Source organism: Colletotrichum scovillei (assembly GCF_011075155.1).
Source record: "Colletotrichum scovillei strain TJNH1 chromosome Unknown Contig00011, whole genome shotgun sequence".
In the NCBI taxonomy this organism is placed as follows: domain Eukaryota; kingdom Fungi; phylum Ascomycota; class Sordariomycetes; order Glomerellales; family Glomerellaceae; genus Colletotrichum; species Colletotrichum scovillei.
The window spans coordinates 1,737,051-1,754,717 of NW_023336269.1; the positions used below are offsets into that span (position 1 = coordinate 1,737,051).

A 17,667-nucleotide genomic window follows, 5' to 3' on the forward strand; every position below is an offset into this window, starting at 1 on the left:
GAAGGAAGGTATGGATACTGAATCAGCGACGTGCGTGAATCCCAAGGAAGTTACAGACCACGAGGACTTGCCATTACAAGAGAGATACATAGTACATCCGTACGGGCCACGGCATCGGGAAAGAGCGAGCAACTAAGGTACCTACTTCCATTAGTGTAATGGAACTGAGCTGATTGATCTGCCCGCAATCAAACCTTCTTTTCGCGTGCTGCATCGTCTGCTGCAACTTGCCTCACTCGCATCATTGTCCCATGTCGAGCCCGAGTCGACAGATTTTCTTCTTCTTCGGCCGGACCAGCCGCTCGCTGGCTCTCTGGCTCTCTCTGCTGCAGTGCTGCCAGCCTGCCGGGCGAATTCGCTATCAGTTCCAAGACATCCAATCCAATCCCATCCTACTCATCCCACCACCACCCTCAAAATGGCGTTGGTCCATGCCATCCACACCCAAAAAGAAAAAGGCCCCAACACCCAACCACCACCACGAACCCAGTCAGTCCAGTCGTGCCAGTTCCAACACCACCAAGTTGGGTTACCAGCACACCTTCAGGTTTTTTTTCGGGGGCTTCACAGAGTGACGCCAGAGACACAGCATCTTGCAGAATCGACAATCAGCAACCTCGAGGTCTGAAGCAATGTCACCACTCCGTTTGCCAAGGTCCGGCGCGCCTAACCCCGAGAAACTCTGATATCGAAAAATTGTCGGAAAGGCAAATGTGAAAGAGTGCGAGGTGAGAGCGTCAGAGAGATACCTATGCGACCTCACCTAACCTACCTCCTCTCACATCTCATCTCTCTCTATTCGTAGAACTAGGACACGAAAGATATGTACGCAATCCATGGCCTGTGCATCGCCAATAGCTCCCTTCTGATTGCTTGCCGGCAAAGAGCTGCGACGAATGACGACTCTTCGAAACTGATGGCATCAAAGACCATCGCATCTAGACAGACGCCAAAAAAACAATAGATGATGGTTCGGAGAAAGAATCTGGGCCCAGGCCGTCGATTGGAGACCGGGGGGCCAGGGACGGCTCTAGGCTACGCTACCTACCACTACTAGGGGGGATGGGGGGAGCCTGGGAGGAGGCTAGGGAGCAAGTCACATCCATGATGCATTGGGTCACGTCGCGTTGGATCGGATCCTGACACTCGACTCACTGACAAGGACCCCTCCACCAGGCTGTGTACCCCACCACCCCCTTTGGTCTGGGCAAGGTCACAGTCTGTCAGTCTCTCACTCTCTCACTCTGTTCAGTCTTTGCTCCCCCCACCCACCCACTCTCCGGCCGGGCCAAGAACCCCGTCCGTTGGTCCCAGACGCTGGCAGCACGCTCGCCGCCTTGTTTGGGCTTGACAAGCCATGGCGGCGGTCCCGCCAGTCATGATTGGCGTTCCCATGGTTCCGCCTTATCGAGCCTGTGAGAAGCTCCGGAGACACGGTGACACGGGTGACACGCGCACTCGGCGAGGGGGGACCCTTATCAGAAATCTGCAAGACGGCGGGTGCGGATTTGCGGCTTGCCCTGCTTCTTGCAGTAGCTGTTACTGCTTGCTGCAATCCTTCCCACCGACCAGCCCTTGCCATCACCATCCTCGGTTCTGCTGATCCCAACAGTACGCCGCACGCGCGACACTGGCGCTGGCGCGAGAAGCACGTCGACCGGGGGGTTGTATGTCAGTATGTGTCTGGGAGAGAGACAGTAGAACAGAGGGTAAGGAAGAAAGAGGCGGAGAGACATGGAGGAAGAGAGAGAGAGAGAGAGAGTGTGTGTGTGTGTGCGTCTCCATGTATCTCTTGCAAATGCATCCAACCACTGGCGTCACCGCGGAAAGAGATAGACAGGAGAGAGGAGCCAAGAGAGGGCAGAAACAACCAACCAGTGGTGCCATCCGACCCGATGATACGGATATTAGGGTTGATATGGCGGTAACATGTGGTATACCTCACCTCTAGCTCACCCACATGCATCAAGCCACCAACAAAAAAAAACCGGCGCAGCATGAAAGGAGATACCTACATGACACTTCCAGGTTGGGTTGGGGGGTGAGGTTTCCAGAGTGACGGTCATGGTCTCCTGGTTAAGAATCATAAGAGACAGAGGGGAAAAGAAGAGTAGCAATACCTATTACCAGCAAGCAGCCCCGGTTCGAGCTGAAGGGAAAGAGACCCAAAGTAGCTTGGCTGTGCCGTACGTCTAACGTCTAGCGGCGGAGGTACTTCGTTTCGAAGCTTGGTTTGAAGGAGGTTCCCATTCGCACGCGCACACGACGACAATCTTTCTCTTTTTTTTGCCCGTCTTCCATGCCCATCCTGATTCCCCATCCATCCCATCCCATGCTCCATGCTCCATGCTCGTTGCTCATTGATCAGTGCTCGCAGCTCTCTCTCATCCATCCCCGGGCCTGTCCAGCCCACGCCTACCGATCCTACTTAACCAAAGTCCACCCACTCTTCAAAATTTTCCTTCTTTCTGCAGATTTTTAAGGTCCCAAGCCTTTTTCTTTTTCATTTCCCACTTATTAGTCTTCCCATCTTGCTGGACGAAGGAACGGGGGTCAGGTAACAAAAGTGACAAATACCACGAGACCCTTCTTACTCTCTATTTAATCCTTTTTCCGAGCTTTGTTTCTTTCCCTCTTCCCCCGGGCTTCTTTCTTCATCAAGCCCCCTTCACCAGCCACTTTTGGGACGGGATCCCCGACGACGGGTGCGCGGGCGATTCATCTTACAGATACCTGTCTGTGTGCAAGTCCAACGGCCGACTCAAAACCAACAGACACAGTCCAAGACCCAGGCACCACAGACCTTGACCAGACCAACCTTACCGGCGATAAACCACCATACTACTAATACCCAAGGGCATAACGCAACGGCCACCAACAACTCTGTTCCCTGGACATTCCAGCCACCCCCAACGCCAACGCCAAAGACACGAACGAACGACGTATTGGGGACCTTTGGACGACGACCTGGCCAACCCCGGAGGATATATAGACGATAGACGGAACCCATCGATCCATGTTGCAGCCCCTCCTCCCGTGACAGGGTCCTCTCTCTTCTTTCCACTCTACGACCTCACGAGACCACCATCCATCTTGAGCTTCGCGGCGGCGCTTACCATCGTCTGTCGCCAGCTGCCGCCACTAAGAATTCAACCAGCCCCAACTCTCCAATTTCCAACCACCCCCGAGCCGGCGTCTTTTATTCCCTGTTACCGGCGGTTCTCCCTAGTCTTGACGGCAAACCCGCCCCCGACAAGACGAGACGTATCCGTACAATTGCCCACCTAATAAGCGATCGATTTCTCCTTCCAGGACCGGACAGCCAGCAACCAAACTGGGTCATCAAGTCGACTAGACCAACGGGCCAATAAGATGGATTCACCACACCACATGGGCATTCGCGAGCTCAATGTGAGCAACTGGCACTCTCACAATGCCCTTACCGATACCTTCAATCATGCGGTCCCCGCCATCAAGACAAGCGCAGGTAAGAGCTAAGACGAATTTTTTTTCTCTTCCCTCATTTGGTTTCTCGTTACGTCTTCCCTGCGTTTCTGCCCTGCGGCTCTTTTAAATCAATTCTTCTTGGCCACCTATTCTTCAACGTTACCTTTCCTCTCATCTTGGCATTCTTATTCAACCTCACCTCGTGTTGTGTGTCTCTTTCACAACTCAATCGTACACCTGCACCCAAACCCGAACATCGTCATCAAGTTCATCCAATCTCATTTTCCAACGCTCCGGCAGGATCGTTTGGGGATCTGGCTTTTTTTCAGAACGTGCAGCAAAAGCGCCGAAAGTTTCGGCCACGCTCACGGTTATCGGCCTCTCGGTGCTCTAGAACCAATCCAGAAGAGGACGTGGAACAGGAAAATCTCATCTCAACTATTGACAAGCTTTTCATCCTGTCTGTCACAACCTCACAACTCACTTCACCACCTGACCACATCTCATTTATTTATCTTTCTCTTTTCACTTGGCGTTCATCAATGCTCTCAACTTGGACCCGGCATCACGACGAAAGCAAAACTGACCAGTCTGTCCAGCCTTCTTCACATTTCTCCGCGCCAACTTGGTCCTGAACCCATCCGCCATGTCATCCAACACCAACACGCCCGTCCTCCAGCCTACGGTGGCTTCCAACACCCACCGCCCGGCAGCCCCGTCTCCGCTGGCAACATCTCAGACCCTCGACCCCTTTGACGACATCCCTCCTCTGTCGCTCGAGGTCCTCTCCACCCGCGAGGACAAGGCCGAAGCCCTCCACCTCGTAGCAGACTCCATCGCCCAGCAGCGCCAACAGGCCGCCTACTCACTCGTCTTCCACCCCGTCCCGCTCGCAGGCCTCACAGCCACCCTCGGCGTCGCCTACCAGTACTCCTACGCCCGCCAAGGCGACATTGGCCTAGCCTTCACCCTCTTCAGCGGCGTCATCATGACCTACCTCCTCGCCATCCGCTGGGCGACGAGCGGCTACCTGCCCCTCGCCGAGCAAATGTCCTGGTCCTTCATCCGGCCCCACCCAGACGCCTCCGCCGACGAAGAGGACCTCGTCCTCGGCACCCGCTTCGGCAACGAGCTCGTCGGCGCCTTAGTGCTCCACCTCGAGCCCGCGAGCCCGGCCGTCGCCTCTACCTTTAGCAGCCGGCGCCGCAACAAGGCCTCGAGCTTCCGCGGCGGAAAGGGCATCATCCGCGCCTGGACGACGAAGCTCCGGTACCGCGGTAAAGGCGTCGGCACCGACATGCTCGACGAGGCGGTCCGAATCACGCGCGAGCGGTGCGGAAAGGACGCAGAGGTCGGCTTCGCGCTCGAGCACGCCAATAGCCGCATGGTCATGCCCGAGTTCTTCAACGGCGTGTTTAGGAAGCGCGAGCGCTGGGCCGCCAAGACGCTCGACGGCGTGTTGGCTGAGCGGGAGCTCACCAAGAAGAAGAGGTGAAGACCGTCGTCCTCGATTCCACATCATCTACAAAAACAAACAGACATTTGTTCTATCTCGTGTTGCTACTACCCATTTATTCGCAACCTTTGGTGTGTTCGCGCGTGCGTGTGTGTTTTTCTGTTGCTCCCTCTTTTCGGACAACTGGGCGGGGACGGTCCTTGGAAATTGGTTACAAATATACCCTAGAGCTGTGGGAAACGACGGGCCAGGTGTCATTGACACGTTACTGGTGTAGGATCCCGCGGGCATCTCTTTTATCTTTTGGTTGTCTCATCTTTTTCAAACGATACCCCTCGTTATATCAAACGGCTTGTTTAAACTGGGCGCATCGGGTGGCGCGATTATACAATTTGTATAGAGAAGACAGATTTGGGGAAAGGGAGTCAAGAGTTCTTCGTGGTTACACACCCCCCTTTCCGTTAAAGAGCGTGGAGACGTGGACATGGCAAAGAAGATATTACTAGAAGTGCAGCTTGGGGAAGAGGGAAAGAGTGGGAGGAGAGGTCCTCGTAGATCATGCGTTCCCCTTTCCCTCCTGCTGCCTAACATAAACCCTTCGTTTGGCAAACGTATCTATCCGTTTACAATTTTCTTGGACCGTGGCGTACAAAGTGCGGTTGAATCCTTGCGGCGTTCTGTGACCAACTACACATGACACTTGCCATTAGGATGTATCAAGGATAGTTGGCTACTCAGACAGGGCAGCTGAAGAATGAACTCTGATAGTTATGCCAAGTCATGACGCTCAGTCCCGCCCAATGCCCCAGAAACTATTCTCAATCACGATCCGATGTCAATACACGACTCAAACATCCCAAATCAGAAAAGACCTAGACTGCCTCGACATGGCTTATATCATTCGCGACTGATCGTCTCGATGCGCTTTTCCCGCACTCTGCCGAAAGCTGGCTGACTACAAAATCTCACTTCATGCTTGTTGGCCCCGTATACTACTGACTTTGTTTGATTATGTGCCTAGGATCGAGGACCGACAATGTACGGGACTTCCATCCCCCCCCCCCCCCTGAGGCTCTAATATCCGGAGAGTAGTCTCCAAAACCCTTTTCTTTCAGTCTTTCCTTCGCGATGACATGATATCTCTCTCCTCCGTCGTTTCAGGCGGTCGATAAGTTTCGCGCATCCCCACGCGATAATCTCCTGGCCATCTAGGATCCTCTCTTGCAAGGCCTCATAAACCCAATGTTGGGATCCAGAAAGAAAGTGAGGCACATACGTATCCCTATTCCGTAGTGCTTTGTCGTCCATACTCGCTTCAACCGTAAACGCCAGAGGTGCCTATACCTCGGAAGACAAATGAAAAGAGGACCAGAAAAGGCGATAAGGTCCAACAAATAGCTGTGGTGATGGCACGCTTTTCTGACCGATGGTGGAAATCCTTTTGGCGGCTTTGACCAACACCTTGCCTCTCTAAAGTTTGAAGAGACGCAAGAGGAGGTAAAGGGGTGAGTCCTCTCAGTCCTGGATGCCTGCTGCCTTGGCCTTGCGCGACTTCGGGTCGACAAAGGTATCGGGGTCGAATCCGTAGATTGGCTTGCCCTTGCGGGCCAGAGAATACAAGACCTAAGGTAAGGGAAACGTCAGATACCAATCTTTATAGAATAACACCGACCCTGCCACTAGAATCCGACGGAGGCAGATCACGAGACTTACGTCGTGAATAGTGATAGTCTTCGCCTTACGATGCTCCGCATACGTCACGCAGTCTCTTAGGACCTATTTGCAGCTCGTCAGCCTTTCGTGAAGACAAAAAAAGATAATTCGGTGTATATGAGAGTGTGTATTTACAGACTCGAGCCAGGTCTTCAGGGCCTCACGGGCGTCGTCGTAGATCATGGCGGAAATCCGCTTGACGCCGCCACGACGAGCCAGACGACTAAAGTGAGAATGAGCAGTTAGCTTTGAATTTATTCCTCAAAGGGAAGGTGGAAGGAGGTAGGTGTAGGTGTTGTCGTGTTCGAGAGACGGAGCAGGCGAGGTGGGTGAGGGTGATGATGTGCGTGGTGAGACTGAAATGAAATTCGATCGAGGAAGAGCTCAACTCAAGTCCCCTTCATCACCCTCATCTCAGGAACCCCGAGACCATCCGCCCTCACCCGGAGCCCCAATAAATCCCAATCAAGGAGAAAACCTCTTGCAATCAGGGAAGAAAAACATACCGAATAGCAGGCTTCGCTAAATAAGTAATCCGGGTCAGCTCCTCGTATCCAAGTGTGTATAAGTGGTCAACTGAGTCAAGTGCAACATACTAATACCCCGGATACAATCCTTCATAATTTTCCTATTCTCCAGTTAGCTGCCGAATCTCACCTGCCGTAAGTGAAGATCGATAAGAGGAGACCACTTACCGGTGTCTTTTTGCACCGGTCCCCGCGTTCTGCAGCACAGTCTTGCCTTTGCCGCCTTGATGCACCTTGGAAGCGGTGCCGCGCTTGCCGCCGGAGCTCGAGGCCCACGGACCGCCGCGAATTGCGGACGCAGGCGGCATGGCGAAGTGACGATGATGTTGGTGTAGACTGCCGAATGAGGAATTCTGCTGACGCTTTCTTTCGGATCGTGAATCGCCAAACTGTAGTTGAGGGTGCGGATCGTGGGTGTGTGGGTGAACGCGCCGCTTGGGGACTGTTGTGGAGGAGTTGGCAGCGAATATGCGGGGGAATAACCGTAAGCTAAGGAGGTTTTGAGACAGCCTTAGGGGGCCTTTGAGGTACCCAGCGACAATGGAAGCACTGGATGCAGGGCAGTGGAGGTAAGGTAGGTAAGGTAAGGTAGGCACCTGCCATTGATACGTTGGAGACGGGCAGGTGCGGCAGGGACGTTTCTGCCTTGCCTTATCGGTCACGTCTCAAGTCTTATCGGTTCAACTTGGCCCGTGCTGAGCTGCTCCGTGCAAAAACACCGTAGAAACACACACCACGCACTGTCAAGACTCATCGCTCGCAATGCAGGTGCAGGGAACTTGCCGGCGAATGTTTGTCATATGCCTTGTTTCAAGAGAGAAACTCTGAAGTCGGGGTCGGGGTCTATGTGATGCCCCAGCTTTTGAATAGCTGAGAGCTGGAAGCAAAGGAGCTATGCCTGTGGAATAGGTCAGGCGTGAAGCACGAGGCGACGCACACGACTTTCAGTGATCAGAAACTTGCACGACATACGCAGAATGTTGAAAGTGTGTATTTGTATTAGAACAGCTTTATAGAATAAGTATGCGTACCCAATTCAACGAGTGACCATAGCCCCCATCTGAACGCCTAACCAGACCGGCAACAACTACCCAAGAATTTCATCGCCGTCGTTTCATTGTCCATACGTCTATTCGGAGATGAAGGTGGCCTCGCTGAAGCAGAGACCCTCTTCGGAGATTTCTTGGTCTCCAATCTTGAGCTTCAGGGTGAGCTTCTTCTCTGTCGGGCAGTACTGTAATCGTTGTCAGTTTGGTTACTTGAGCCACTAGGGGCTCGACCCGGGGACTTACCTGGTAAATGTACGGCTTGGTGCCGGCCGTGCCAGCTACTATCTTCTTGACGAAGCCGGGGACCTCAGCCAGTACGTCCACTCTGTCCAGCCTCTCGCCCAGAGGGCCTTCAATGACACCCTCCACGGCCTTGCCATCCTTGTCCGTGCCGGACCAGGTGAATTTGATCTCCTCGGGCTCGGGCCACTCGTTGACGGAATCGTTCTTCGCCTTAATGTGCTTGGCCGTCTGCGTGACGCCGCCGTAAATCATCTCGCCGTCCTTGGCGATACCGCCAACGCTGACTGTAGTCGAACCATAAGAGGGAGGGGTGGTGTACTCCATCATGACGGCCGAGTAGTTGGGGCCCTGGAAGTCGACAAAGTTCCACTTGGCCGCCGCGTGGTGAGGCTTCATGCCCTGCAGCGCGTACACGTAAAAGGCCCGGCCCTTGAAGTCGACGGCGCCGTCCTTGGTGGTGATGGTGCCCTCGGTGATGCAGCGCGGCCAGAAAGCGTGGCGCATGGTGCCCCAGGGCTTCGACATGTCGGTACCGAACAGCGTCTTGCCCGTCTTGCCGGCGTGGAAGCCGGGCGACATGCGGGTGACCTTGAGGTTGACAATGGCGTTCTCCGAGTTCATGCTCTTGATCGTGTAGTAGGTGCCGTCCTCGGACAGCTCGACGGCGCAGTCATCGGCGTAGAAGGACATCCGGTCCTCGCTCACCTCGTAGTGGCTGAGCTGCGTGGTCTCCCAGAGCGTCGGCTTCGACTTGTTGGGGTAGAAGATCTTGGCGTTGAACTGGCATGTTGTGCGGATGCCACTGTTGTAACATTGGGTCAGCATGAAGAGACAGACGTGGAATGCACGGAAGCTATCCCATACCCAACGTTGCTGTAGATAATTTGGGCCAGCCCAAGGTGTCCGTTGTCGCCCATCAGGTAGAAGCTCTGCGTCTCGACAGAGGTCGAGTCGGCCGCAATCCATTTCAAGTCATCCTTGGTGGTCTCCGTGTGGGTAGTCGTCTTGGCCTCTTCGGCGACGGATCTGATAGCTGTTGGGCCGTAGATGGGCTCTTGGGTACCTGCCACATCGGCGAGCCTGGCAGAATCAAAAGGTTAGCCTTGGCTGACGCAACATTGAGGGACGGCAAACACTAATTACTTTTGTTGCGCCCACTTGAACATGTTGACGGCAGGACGCGTGAGCGGGTGACGACGGATGGAAACGGGAGGGAGATAAAGGGTGGTCGTCGATGGCGGTAAAATGCAGCAGGTCTAAACACGGGTAACAAGAGAAACAAGCTTCTTGGTGGTGTTCTTAAGAGGAAAACCGAGTTGAGAAGAAGTTGAGTTGACCGCCCCAAACAAGAGCCAGCGGAGGGGCCGAGGGGTCATCCCACGACCCAATGACGGTGAAACTGTGGCTAATGCGACCAGGGTGGATCCTGCGCTCCCCCGAGCATCCCGGTCGCTTGGACCTTTGGCGCGTGGCTGGTGCTTCAAGGCTCCTAAATTTTCCACCTCCGAAAAGGTGCAGCATCAGGTCGGATTGATTGAAGCTTAGTTGTCTGTCGCGCGGTGCAATATACCTGCCCATCACCACCCACCCGTCACCCCCCTTTCCCCCCAACGAGCAGACTCGTCTGTATATCCGCCACCATGTCCAAGAGAGGAGCGACAGTTGCCGACCAGGTCGTGAAGCTCATCGTGGGCGCCGGGCAAGCCAGCCCGAGTCCGCCTGTTGGTCCTGCGCTGGGTAGCAAGGGTGTCAAGTCGATGGATTTTTGCAAGGTGAGACTTGCCCTTGGGACTTTGATGAAGCAACACATGCCACTCTCTGCCCAACATCTGTGCTTTTAAGGGGTTGGTTATGCCATGGTTGAGATCAATGCTAACGTGTCTTTGCTCAATCGACAGGAGTTCAATGCAAGGACAGCACACATCATCACCGGCACGCCGATGCCTTGTCGAGTCACTGTCCGAGGCGACCGATCATTCCACTTTGACATCCGCACACCTCACACATCTTGGCTTCTCCTCAACGCCGCCGAGGTGCCGGTCGGCAAGAAGGGCAAGCGGAAGGGCGCAACCAACCCCGGAAAGGAGACGGTCGGAACCGTCAGCTTGAAGCACGTATACGAGATCGCCAAGATCAAGCAGACGGAAATGCGTCTATCGGGTCTCAGCCTCGAGGCCATCTGCCGCTCCGTCATCTACCAGTGCAAGTCCATTGGTATCAACGTCGTGCCATAGAGCACGTGTCCTGCAACAGTCTATTTTCAACCACGTATTAAAAACGGAGTCAGGCGCGGAAAGAAAGCATCCACTTGTATACCATCTCAAACGAAGAAGAGCGTGCCCATGTACAATTATTGGAGGATCGAGGCGAGGCGACGTTAGAATAGCAGACAGGAGGTACTGTACGATGAGAATCTCAACCGCCGAGCAAAGGCAGAGCACGGCGACAAAAAAACGTTCATACACTAGCGCCGCGTGGTCGGAACATGGCACGCCTGAAGGGATGCTTCATGCGCCCCAGAAGTCCCAACTGAGCAGTGACGTTGAAAATATGTCTCGTTTTGAGGCGAAGTCCGTTCTCACGCTTCTACTTGCGCACGATAGTGCGAGTACGACAACCGTCCGTGGGAGACCGAAACGACTAGCTGTCTGGCCGTTGTCTAAGACTTTGGAAAGGAAAAATCGATGTAGAACCAAGAGATTACGACAAAATGCCAATCGTTGCACGCCTGCTTGAGTAAGTCGCCGGGCGGATTGGATCATGGCCCACCAGAACTTTGTATGTCGAATTGAGATGGTGTGAGGGGAAAATCTCATTGTGCCGTGCCGAACCACAGGATTGGGGGATAATTGACAAGGTCGTTCCAAAGTCAGATATGCGATCGGCGGTCTAGAACTGATATGCAAGCGGCAAAGCCAGCACATCAGTGGGGAAGAGGTGGTTCAAAGTCTCTCGAAGCTTCGCAATCGAGATCGATAAATCTGTCGAGACTGAAAGCCTCCACGTTTTCCTCCTCATGGTTAGTGAAGCGCCTCGTAGGCAGTTCCTTGCCTGTCCTATGATGCGAAGCTTCCTCCAAGAAGCTTACGCAAGAAGGCACTTGGTGTGCAGCATTAGGTAACGGGTCCCAGTGGCAGATGCTTCAGCTCCGTCGGTGGAGGCCCGCTGGTTGCGACGAAATGCAGGCCCAGATCTAGACAGTGCCAGGGCCATGCCGATGGAGATTTTCCCATCTGGTGCCCCTGGAAGGCGGTCCTCTTTTGCAGCGTGCCTGGATAAAGGGTTCCATCAGCAGCAGCCTGTCATCTGCAAGAATGCCTCCAAGCCTCGTCAGTGTGGGACCGATTCGAAGCCGGTGATGTGACGGAACAGTGGCCGTTTTCATGCTGCAGGTGCAACACATCAGCAACCACGCCACTGTGCTGGGGCAGCTGGGCTCGTCGGTCTGGGACCGGAGATGCGGCGGTGTTCGTAGGGCGGAAGGGCGGGACGAAGGCAGGCCAGTTAAGGTACGTCTCGGCATGTACTCTGAAAGTGTGTCTCGGGCTAGTGGGCAGCTGGGGAAGATGGGGAGCAAAGCTCCGTCTGTTCCTGTCCATCACTTCATCGTAACCCCAGTCTCGACTCCTGCTTGCCGGAAGCTGACAGGGAGCTGGACCTCGCGGCTCGTGGAAGCCGGTGAGCGTCGAGGTTTTCTTTTGGCAGGCCGTCGGATGTGCGTTCAACCTTCACAGAGGTACTAGGTAATCTATTGTTCGTTCGTTGAAGCCTGAAGGAGGGCGAAGACAACCTGAGATTGGCGTGCTTTTGTTTCCTTGCAGGCTTGACTCGTTCGTCCCGGCCTAGACAAGAGGTGCATTGTCGGATAATCTGGCGCGCATTGGCGTTCGTTGACCTTGTGGACGGGTATGCCCTGGTTACCGTCGGCGGAATGAAGAGCCTGAACCACAAGAAAAGATTTTCAAGAGGCGCGAGGAACTGAAAGAGTCATCGGCCTTGTGGAGATCGGGCCGCGGCCGAAGCAGGCAAAAACCATCAATATCCATGGATGAGTCTTCGTTGGTGTGCTGCGAGGTTCGTAAAAACGATTAAAATGTTACCAAGTACCGCCGAGCCGCCGAATAACAACGCCTCACAGCTGTCGCATGTGTCACGGATGCGAAGCCGAGAAATCACCCCCCGGCGCATATTGGGGGCACTTTGAAGACGGGCGGTCTGAGGTGATGGACACTCTCGGGAGGGATCTTGGAAAAAGCCGATCACCGAGGGAGCACGAAAGGACAAGTCCAGAAAATTAGAACCGGCTGGTCATGAGGTAGAAAAAAAATAGAATATTCCGATCACCACAGGGACAGGCAGGAGCTGCCATGCGACCAGGGCAGGCAAGGGCCTTCTCTCCTTGGGCCGGGTTCCTGATGCAGATACGCGCAATGCATCCATGATTTTTGGGGGTACTGCCAAGTATTTCTCCCGTTCCCAAGCCGTCTCCAAGGCTCCAAGAGTCCAAGCCGTAAAAAATAAAATAAAAAAAAAACACCTCCAGTCTCCAGCCTAGTGGCGGCCCCCTTCACCTTTCTCGGCTCCCTTTCGGTGGCCCTGGTGCTCCAGTGCCATGTCACCGTGTCTTATCCAGACCACCGCTTCCCCGATAAGGAATGGATAACGATCCAGTTGACCATTCAGATTGCATCCTTTTCAGGCTCACTCACTTAACACAAGTATCGTGTACTTGCTGACCCTCCCACCTTGGTATACTCCTCTACAATATCTTTCATATCACAGTACCTGGCTCGGCACGGGTTACGGGAGGTCAGACGGACCCGTGAACAGCGCACTCGAGATTCCGCCATACGTATCTGCACCGGGTTCGGGCTCTCACTAATGATATTTCCCCCTCGGGTCCCGGAGTCTACATACGGGGAATGTCTCTCCAGGTGACCTCGTTCTTTGCCTGTTCATCCGAGTCTTGGGCCGGATCAGCACAGAAAAAGACGTGAGATGAATGCGACAACAATGTTGAATAATACATGTCAAATCACAGGCCAGGGAGAGATCCTCCGGCAAGGACCTTCAATTTTTTGCAACGTCTAGGCACTCCGTTAGTACCCATGCCGTGCATTTGACCAGTACCTTCCCATCAGGTACGCAGTGATTAGGTACTTCCATTGACTCTTAGTCTTAGTGCATCTCAAAGTGCCCCACCATCCGCAATTGGCATCCACACCTCACTCATCCACCTAGTCCTGGGTATCCGTACTTTTTCTTTCCTAGGCCCGGCCCTTCGTGTTGTCGTCGTTTCTTTCCTCTCGCTCCTCTTCCCCGCCATCCGTTGTCATCATCGTCCTCTTTCGACTCCAGAGAAGCTGCAGACGACAAACAGTCACTGCCCGCAGCTACAGCCAAGCCCATGGCTACCCCGTCTCCCGCCCGCGATCCTCAGAAAGAGGACGTCAAAGTCCCAGGTACAAACGCCATATCCTTCCGTCTGTTCCGGCGCGCGCAACCCCGCCCTCGGTTCGTCTGTTGCGCATGTCACAGTCAAACAAACATTCACTCACCCAATGTCCCACGTCCACGCTCACTCTCACACATACGCTCATACCCCAAGCCTGCATCTTATCCTCAACGCAGATCCCGTCTTGTGCTGACCGCTGTGCGCAATGCCTAGAAATCACCCGCAATCCTCCAGATAATCCAAATCTCCACAAAGACGACAAGATGCCCGCTCAAGATGCACCCGCCGTCCGCTTCGCTTCTTCCGTCGAAGAGATAACGCCAGCCGTCACCACGACATCACCCACCGAGACTCTTTCTCCCACCGATGCCGCTACCGGAGACGGCGAAGAGTCCTTGGCCGAAGTCACGCCCGATCAGATTAGAGCTCTCTCCAAGTCCCTTCAAGGTGCACCGTTGCAGCAGCGCCGGATGAACGTCTTTGGCTTCGAGCCATACTCACTACCTGCATCACGCGTAAGTAGTCTGTTCCGTCATAACTCTTTAGTTTATGCGTGGTCTCGGAGCTTCTTGACGTTGTTTCCTGTTGGCTTGGGCGTCCGCCCTGATGCCTTGTGTTTCAAAGTCTCATACCTACCCCTCCACCCAACCAACACTGCCTCAACGTTCAGACTTGTCTTCCCCAAACATCTCACCTCGTCTTCGCTATAATCATCTGAGGCTTCTTCTCGATGGAGCTCCTCGTCGGAACCTCCCATGATCAGTCTCATGCTCATCCCAGTTACCCCCCAACCTGTCATGACAACACCACTCGGCCATTGCATCGCACGCGCCAGCCTGCACAACTTGCTTCTTACTAACCACCGGCACCTATAGGTTGGCTCACGAGAGGAGGAATCCGACAACAGTCGACTGCCAACCCCGAATTCCAGCGGACCGAAATCGCCGCGGTTTGGTCCGGCGCATCCGATGCAGTCACCTCCTCTGACCCCGGCGGGGACCGATCCCTCAGACCCGACAGCCAGGAAGAGTAGAGATCAAAATGACGAACGCAAGTCATCCACGAGCGACCCCCATGTCATCACTCCGCAGGCTTCGTCCTCCCAGGACTCACCACCATCATCCACCAGGAAGGAGTTGCCCGTCCGAGGCAAGTCGACGGAGGAGGTACCTCAGCGATCAGCTTCGGCAGAAGACCAACCACACGACACGAGGTCGCACAGGAGGGGAATGTTCTCTGTCGGTCCTGGAGGATCAGTGCCGGTTTCGCGAGAATCTAGTCCATCTCGGGCCTCATTGTACTACTCCAAGCCGATGACACCAGGCGGAGATGCCAACGACCCTTATGCGGCTCACAAACGTCAACCGCCAGCTCCTGCTCCTCAGCGGGGCCAGATCGATTCAAGATTCGTCTTCTCGCGCCGAAAAAACAAGCACGGATCGTCGCCATCTGGTTCTACCTCAAGTCTGGGCCGAGCAAGCGACAAAAGACACTCCGGGCTCTTGGGCATGAAGGGACATGGCGACGAGCTGCAGGTTCCTCACGATGACTCGGCTAGCATCACGAGCAGACAAGGCTCCTTTGCCGACCTGAAGAGGTTTTTCAAGGTTGGCGGACATCACAAGATGAAGAGGGAAGCTTCCCCATCATCGGTTCGATCGGGCACCAAGACACCCCCTACCAGAGGGTCGCAACATGTTCCCTTCGGAGACGACCACGGACTTACTTCGAAATATGGAAAGCTCGGCAGAGTCCTGGGATCGGGTGCTGGAGGATCTGTTCGTTTGATGAAGCGCAGTGATGACGGTGTCGTTTTCGCCGTGAAGGAATTCCGACCGAGACATTCATATGAAACTGAGAAAGAGTACGTCAAGAAGCTGACAGCTGAGTTTTGCGTTGGCTCAACTCTACACCATGGCAATGTTATCGAGACATTGGACATTCTGCAGGAGAAGGGCAAGTGGTACGAGGTCATGGAGTACGCTCCGTTTGACCTTTTCGCGTGTGTCATGACGGGCAAGATGACACGAGAGGAAGTCGGCTGCTGCTTCTTGCAGATCCTCAACGGTGTGACATATTTACACAGCATGGGTCTTGCTCATCGGGATTTGAAGCTTGACAACGTCGTGGTCAGTGAGCATGGGATTATGAAAATCATCGACTTTGGTAGTGCCCACGTTTACAAGTATCCTTTCGAGAGCGACATTGTCCTCGCTTCAGGTTAGTTGCCCATTGGAACTTGCTTCGACGCATTTGCTGATTGATTATAGGCATCGTGGGCTCCGACCCCTATCTAGCTCCTGAAGTTTACGACGAACGAAAATATGATCCCCAAGCCGTCGATATTTGGTCATTGGCAATTATCTTTTGCTGTATGACATTGCGCAGATTTCCGTGGAAGGTCCCTCGCATGACGGACAACTCGTTCAAGCTTTTCGCTGCTGAGCCAACACCAGGCCACGACCCTAAAAAGCTGATCATGCCGTCAAAGTCTGCCAACGACCTCTCCAACACTCCTCAGAGAGATATTTTCGAGGACGGTAAGCATCATAATCACAAGCACGAGCCGAAAGAAAGCCAGAAGGAGAACCAAAAGGAGAACCAGAAGGACGTTCCCAAGGACGGCGAGGGGAGTGCAGCACAGGGAAGCTCGACGCAGACTTCGACTAAGTCTGACGGCCAGCAACCAGCCGACAAGAAAGAGGTCATAAGAGGTCCCTGGAGGATCTTGCGCCTGCTCCCTCGCGAGAGTCGTCACATCATTGGCCGCATGCTGGAGATCAAGGTGAAGGATCGTGCGACGATGCAAGAAATTCTCGATGAGCCCTGGGTTGCCAACACAATTATTTGCCAGCAACCCGAGCCGGGCCGCGTTGTACACGCAGAGGATCACATTCACACTCTTGAGCCACCACAGCCCCCGAAGTAGGGGTCACTGTACGGGTGCGGTGAACACAAATTGCATGTCCGAAAGGCGTTTAACCGGTTGTAGATGGGGTTTTGGAATGGGACAGGATGTGGAAGACACTAGGAATGACATGAGCCCCTCGTGATTGGGGACACAGCGATGATATTGGAGCTTGGGTGGTATCGGAGTCCGTCTTGAGGTTTTGTAGATGCTGCTGCGGCTCCGCCCACGGCCTTGGATCAAGCGATTGAATTAGATAGGTAGATAATACTATTCAGAAAAGACTCAATGTGTTGGCCTAGCCAATTGTGATCAAGTGATATCACGAGATATCCCAAGTCTCAGCAAGACAGCAACTCACCTTCATCCGTGGATGGTCTGTGTCCATACGTCAAATGTGATATGGTCGATTGGTAAGTACCTCATTCATCCTCGGCATATGCAGCCAATCGGGCGATATCCAGGGGTATGTAACGGTGGGGCTTTCGGGAAATCCTTTGGCCGATCGGCCCAAAAAATTGTTGACATTCTGGAAGCTCTTGGAATAGCTTCAAGGCTTAAAGTTCGTCCCCCCGTATCGACTTTACACTTCACCGATCGTCATCCGCCCAATTCCTCCAAACAGACCAAAGTTGCCGCTTTCGCTGTCAATTCCATCACAACAGTCACAATGGTACGTTGGCACCCCTCACTTCTACGCCGCGGTCCCGGCAGCAGCCTTTCCCTTACGTCGGCCGCACGACGGGGCTTCATCATATTAGCCCTCGACATTGTCTGCCGCCATTGACAGCAATGCAACGTCTCGCGTAGCCATTTTGCTGACAAGACGCATTGCAGTCTGCCTCCTTCCGCTCCATCCGCGCCCTTGC

At 54.1% G+C, this 17,667-nt stretch overlaps 5 protein-coding genes across 5 annotated transcripts; 3 read left to right on the forward strand and 2 right to left on the reverse strand.

The window, feature by feature from the left end:
- The first annotated feature begins 243 nt into the window (after positions 1-243).
- HER10_EVM0009456 (acetyltransferase) lies at positions 244-5,545 on the forward strand. The gene is made up of 2 exons (XM_035478942.1): positions 244-3,487; positions 4,047-5,545. Exons 1-2 carry the CDS (start codon positions 3,373-3,375, stop codon positions 4,940-4,942), a joined length of 1,011 nt encoding a protein of 336 aa, XP_035327157.1. The 5' UTR covers positions 244-3,372; the 3' UTR covers positions 4,943-5,545.
- A 415-nt stretch (positions 5,546-5,960) lies between these two features.
- On the reverse strand, positions 5,961-8,198 carry HER10_EVM0008569 (histone H4). The gene is made up of 5 exons (XM_035478086.1): positions 7,312-8,198; positions 7,213-7,244; positions 7,123-7,138; positions 6,752-6,839; positions 5,961-6,679 (listed from the first exon to the last, which is right to left on the reverse strand). Exons 1-5 carry the CDS (start codon positions 7,449-7,451, stop codon positions 6,527-6,529), a joined length of 429 nt encoding a protein of 142 aa, XP_035327068.1. The 5' UTR covers positions 7,452-8,198; the 3' UTR covers positions 5,961-6,526.
- On the reverse strand, positions 8,079-9,956 carry HER10_EVM0006156 (uncharacterized protein; the record flags this gene model as incomplete). The annotated part of the gene is made up of 5 exons (XM_035475749.1): positions 8,079-8,377; positions 8,436-9,237; positions 9,300-9,515; positions 9,579-9,691; positions 9,783-9,956. The coding sequence occupies 5 exons, from the start codon at positions 9,954-9,956 to the stop codon at positions 8,273-8,275; spliced, it is 1,410 nt and encodes a 469-aa protein (XP_035326892.1). The 3' UTR covers positions 8,079-8,272.
- A 119-nt stretch (positions 9,957-10,075) lies between these two features.
- Positions 10,076-10,669, forward strand: HER10_EVM0001959 (50S ribosomal protein L11; the record flags this gene model as incomplete). The annotated part of the gene is made up of 2 exons (XM_035471691.1): positions 10,076-10,207; positions 10,334-10,669. 2 exons carry the CDS (start codon positions 10,076-10,078, stop codon positions 10,667-10,669), a joined length of 468 nt encoding a protein of 155 aa, XP_035326578.1.
- Positions 10,670-13,519: 2,850 nt separating this feature from the next.
- Positions 13,520-17,097, forward strand: HER10_EVM0004424 (uncharacterized protein). The gene is made up of 2 exons (XM_035482952.1): positions 13,520-16,110; positions 16,161-17,097. Exons 1-2 carry the CDS (start codon positions 14,859-14,861, stop codon positions 16,817-16,819), a joined length of 1,911 nt encoding a protein of 636 aa, XP_035326777.1. The 5' UTR covers positions 13,520-14,858; the 3' UTR covers positions 16,820-17,097.
- The last annotated feature ends 570 nt before the right edge of the window (positions 17,098-17,667 follow it).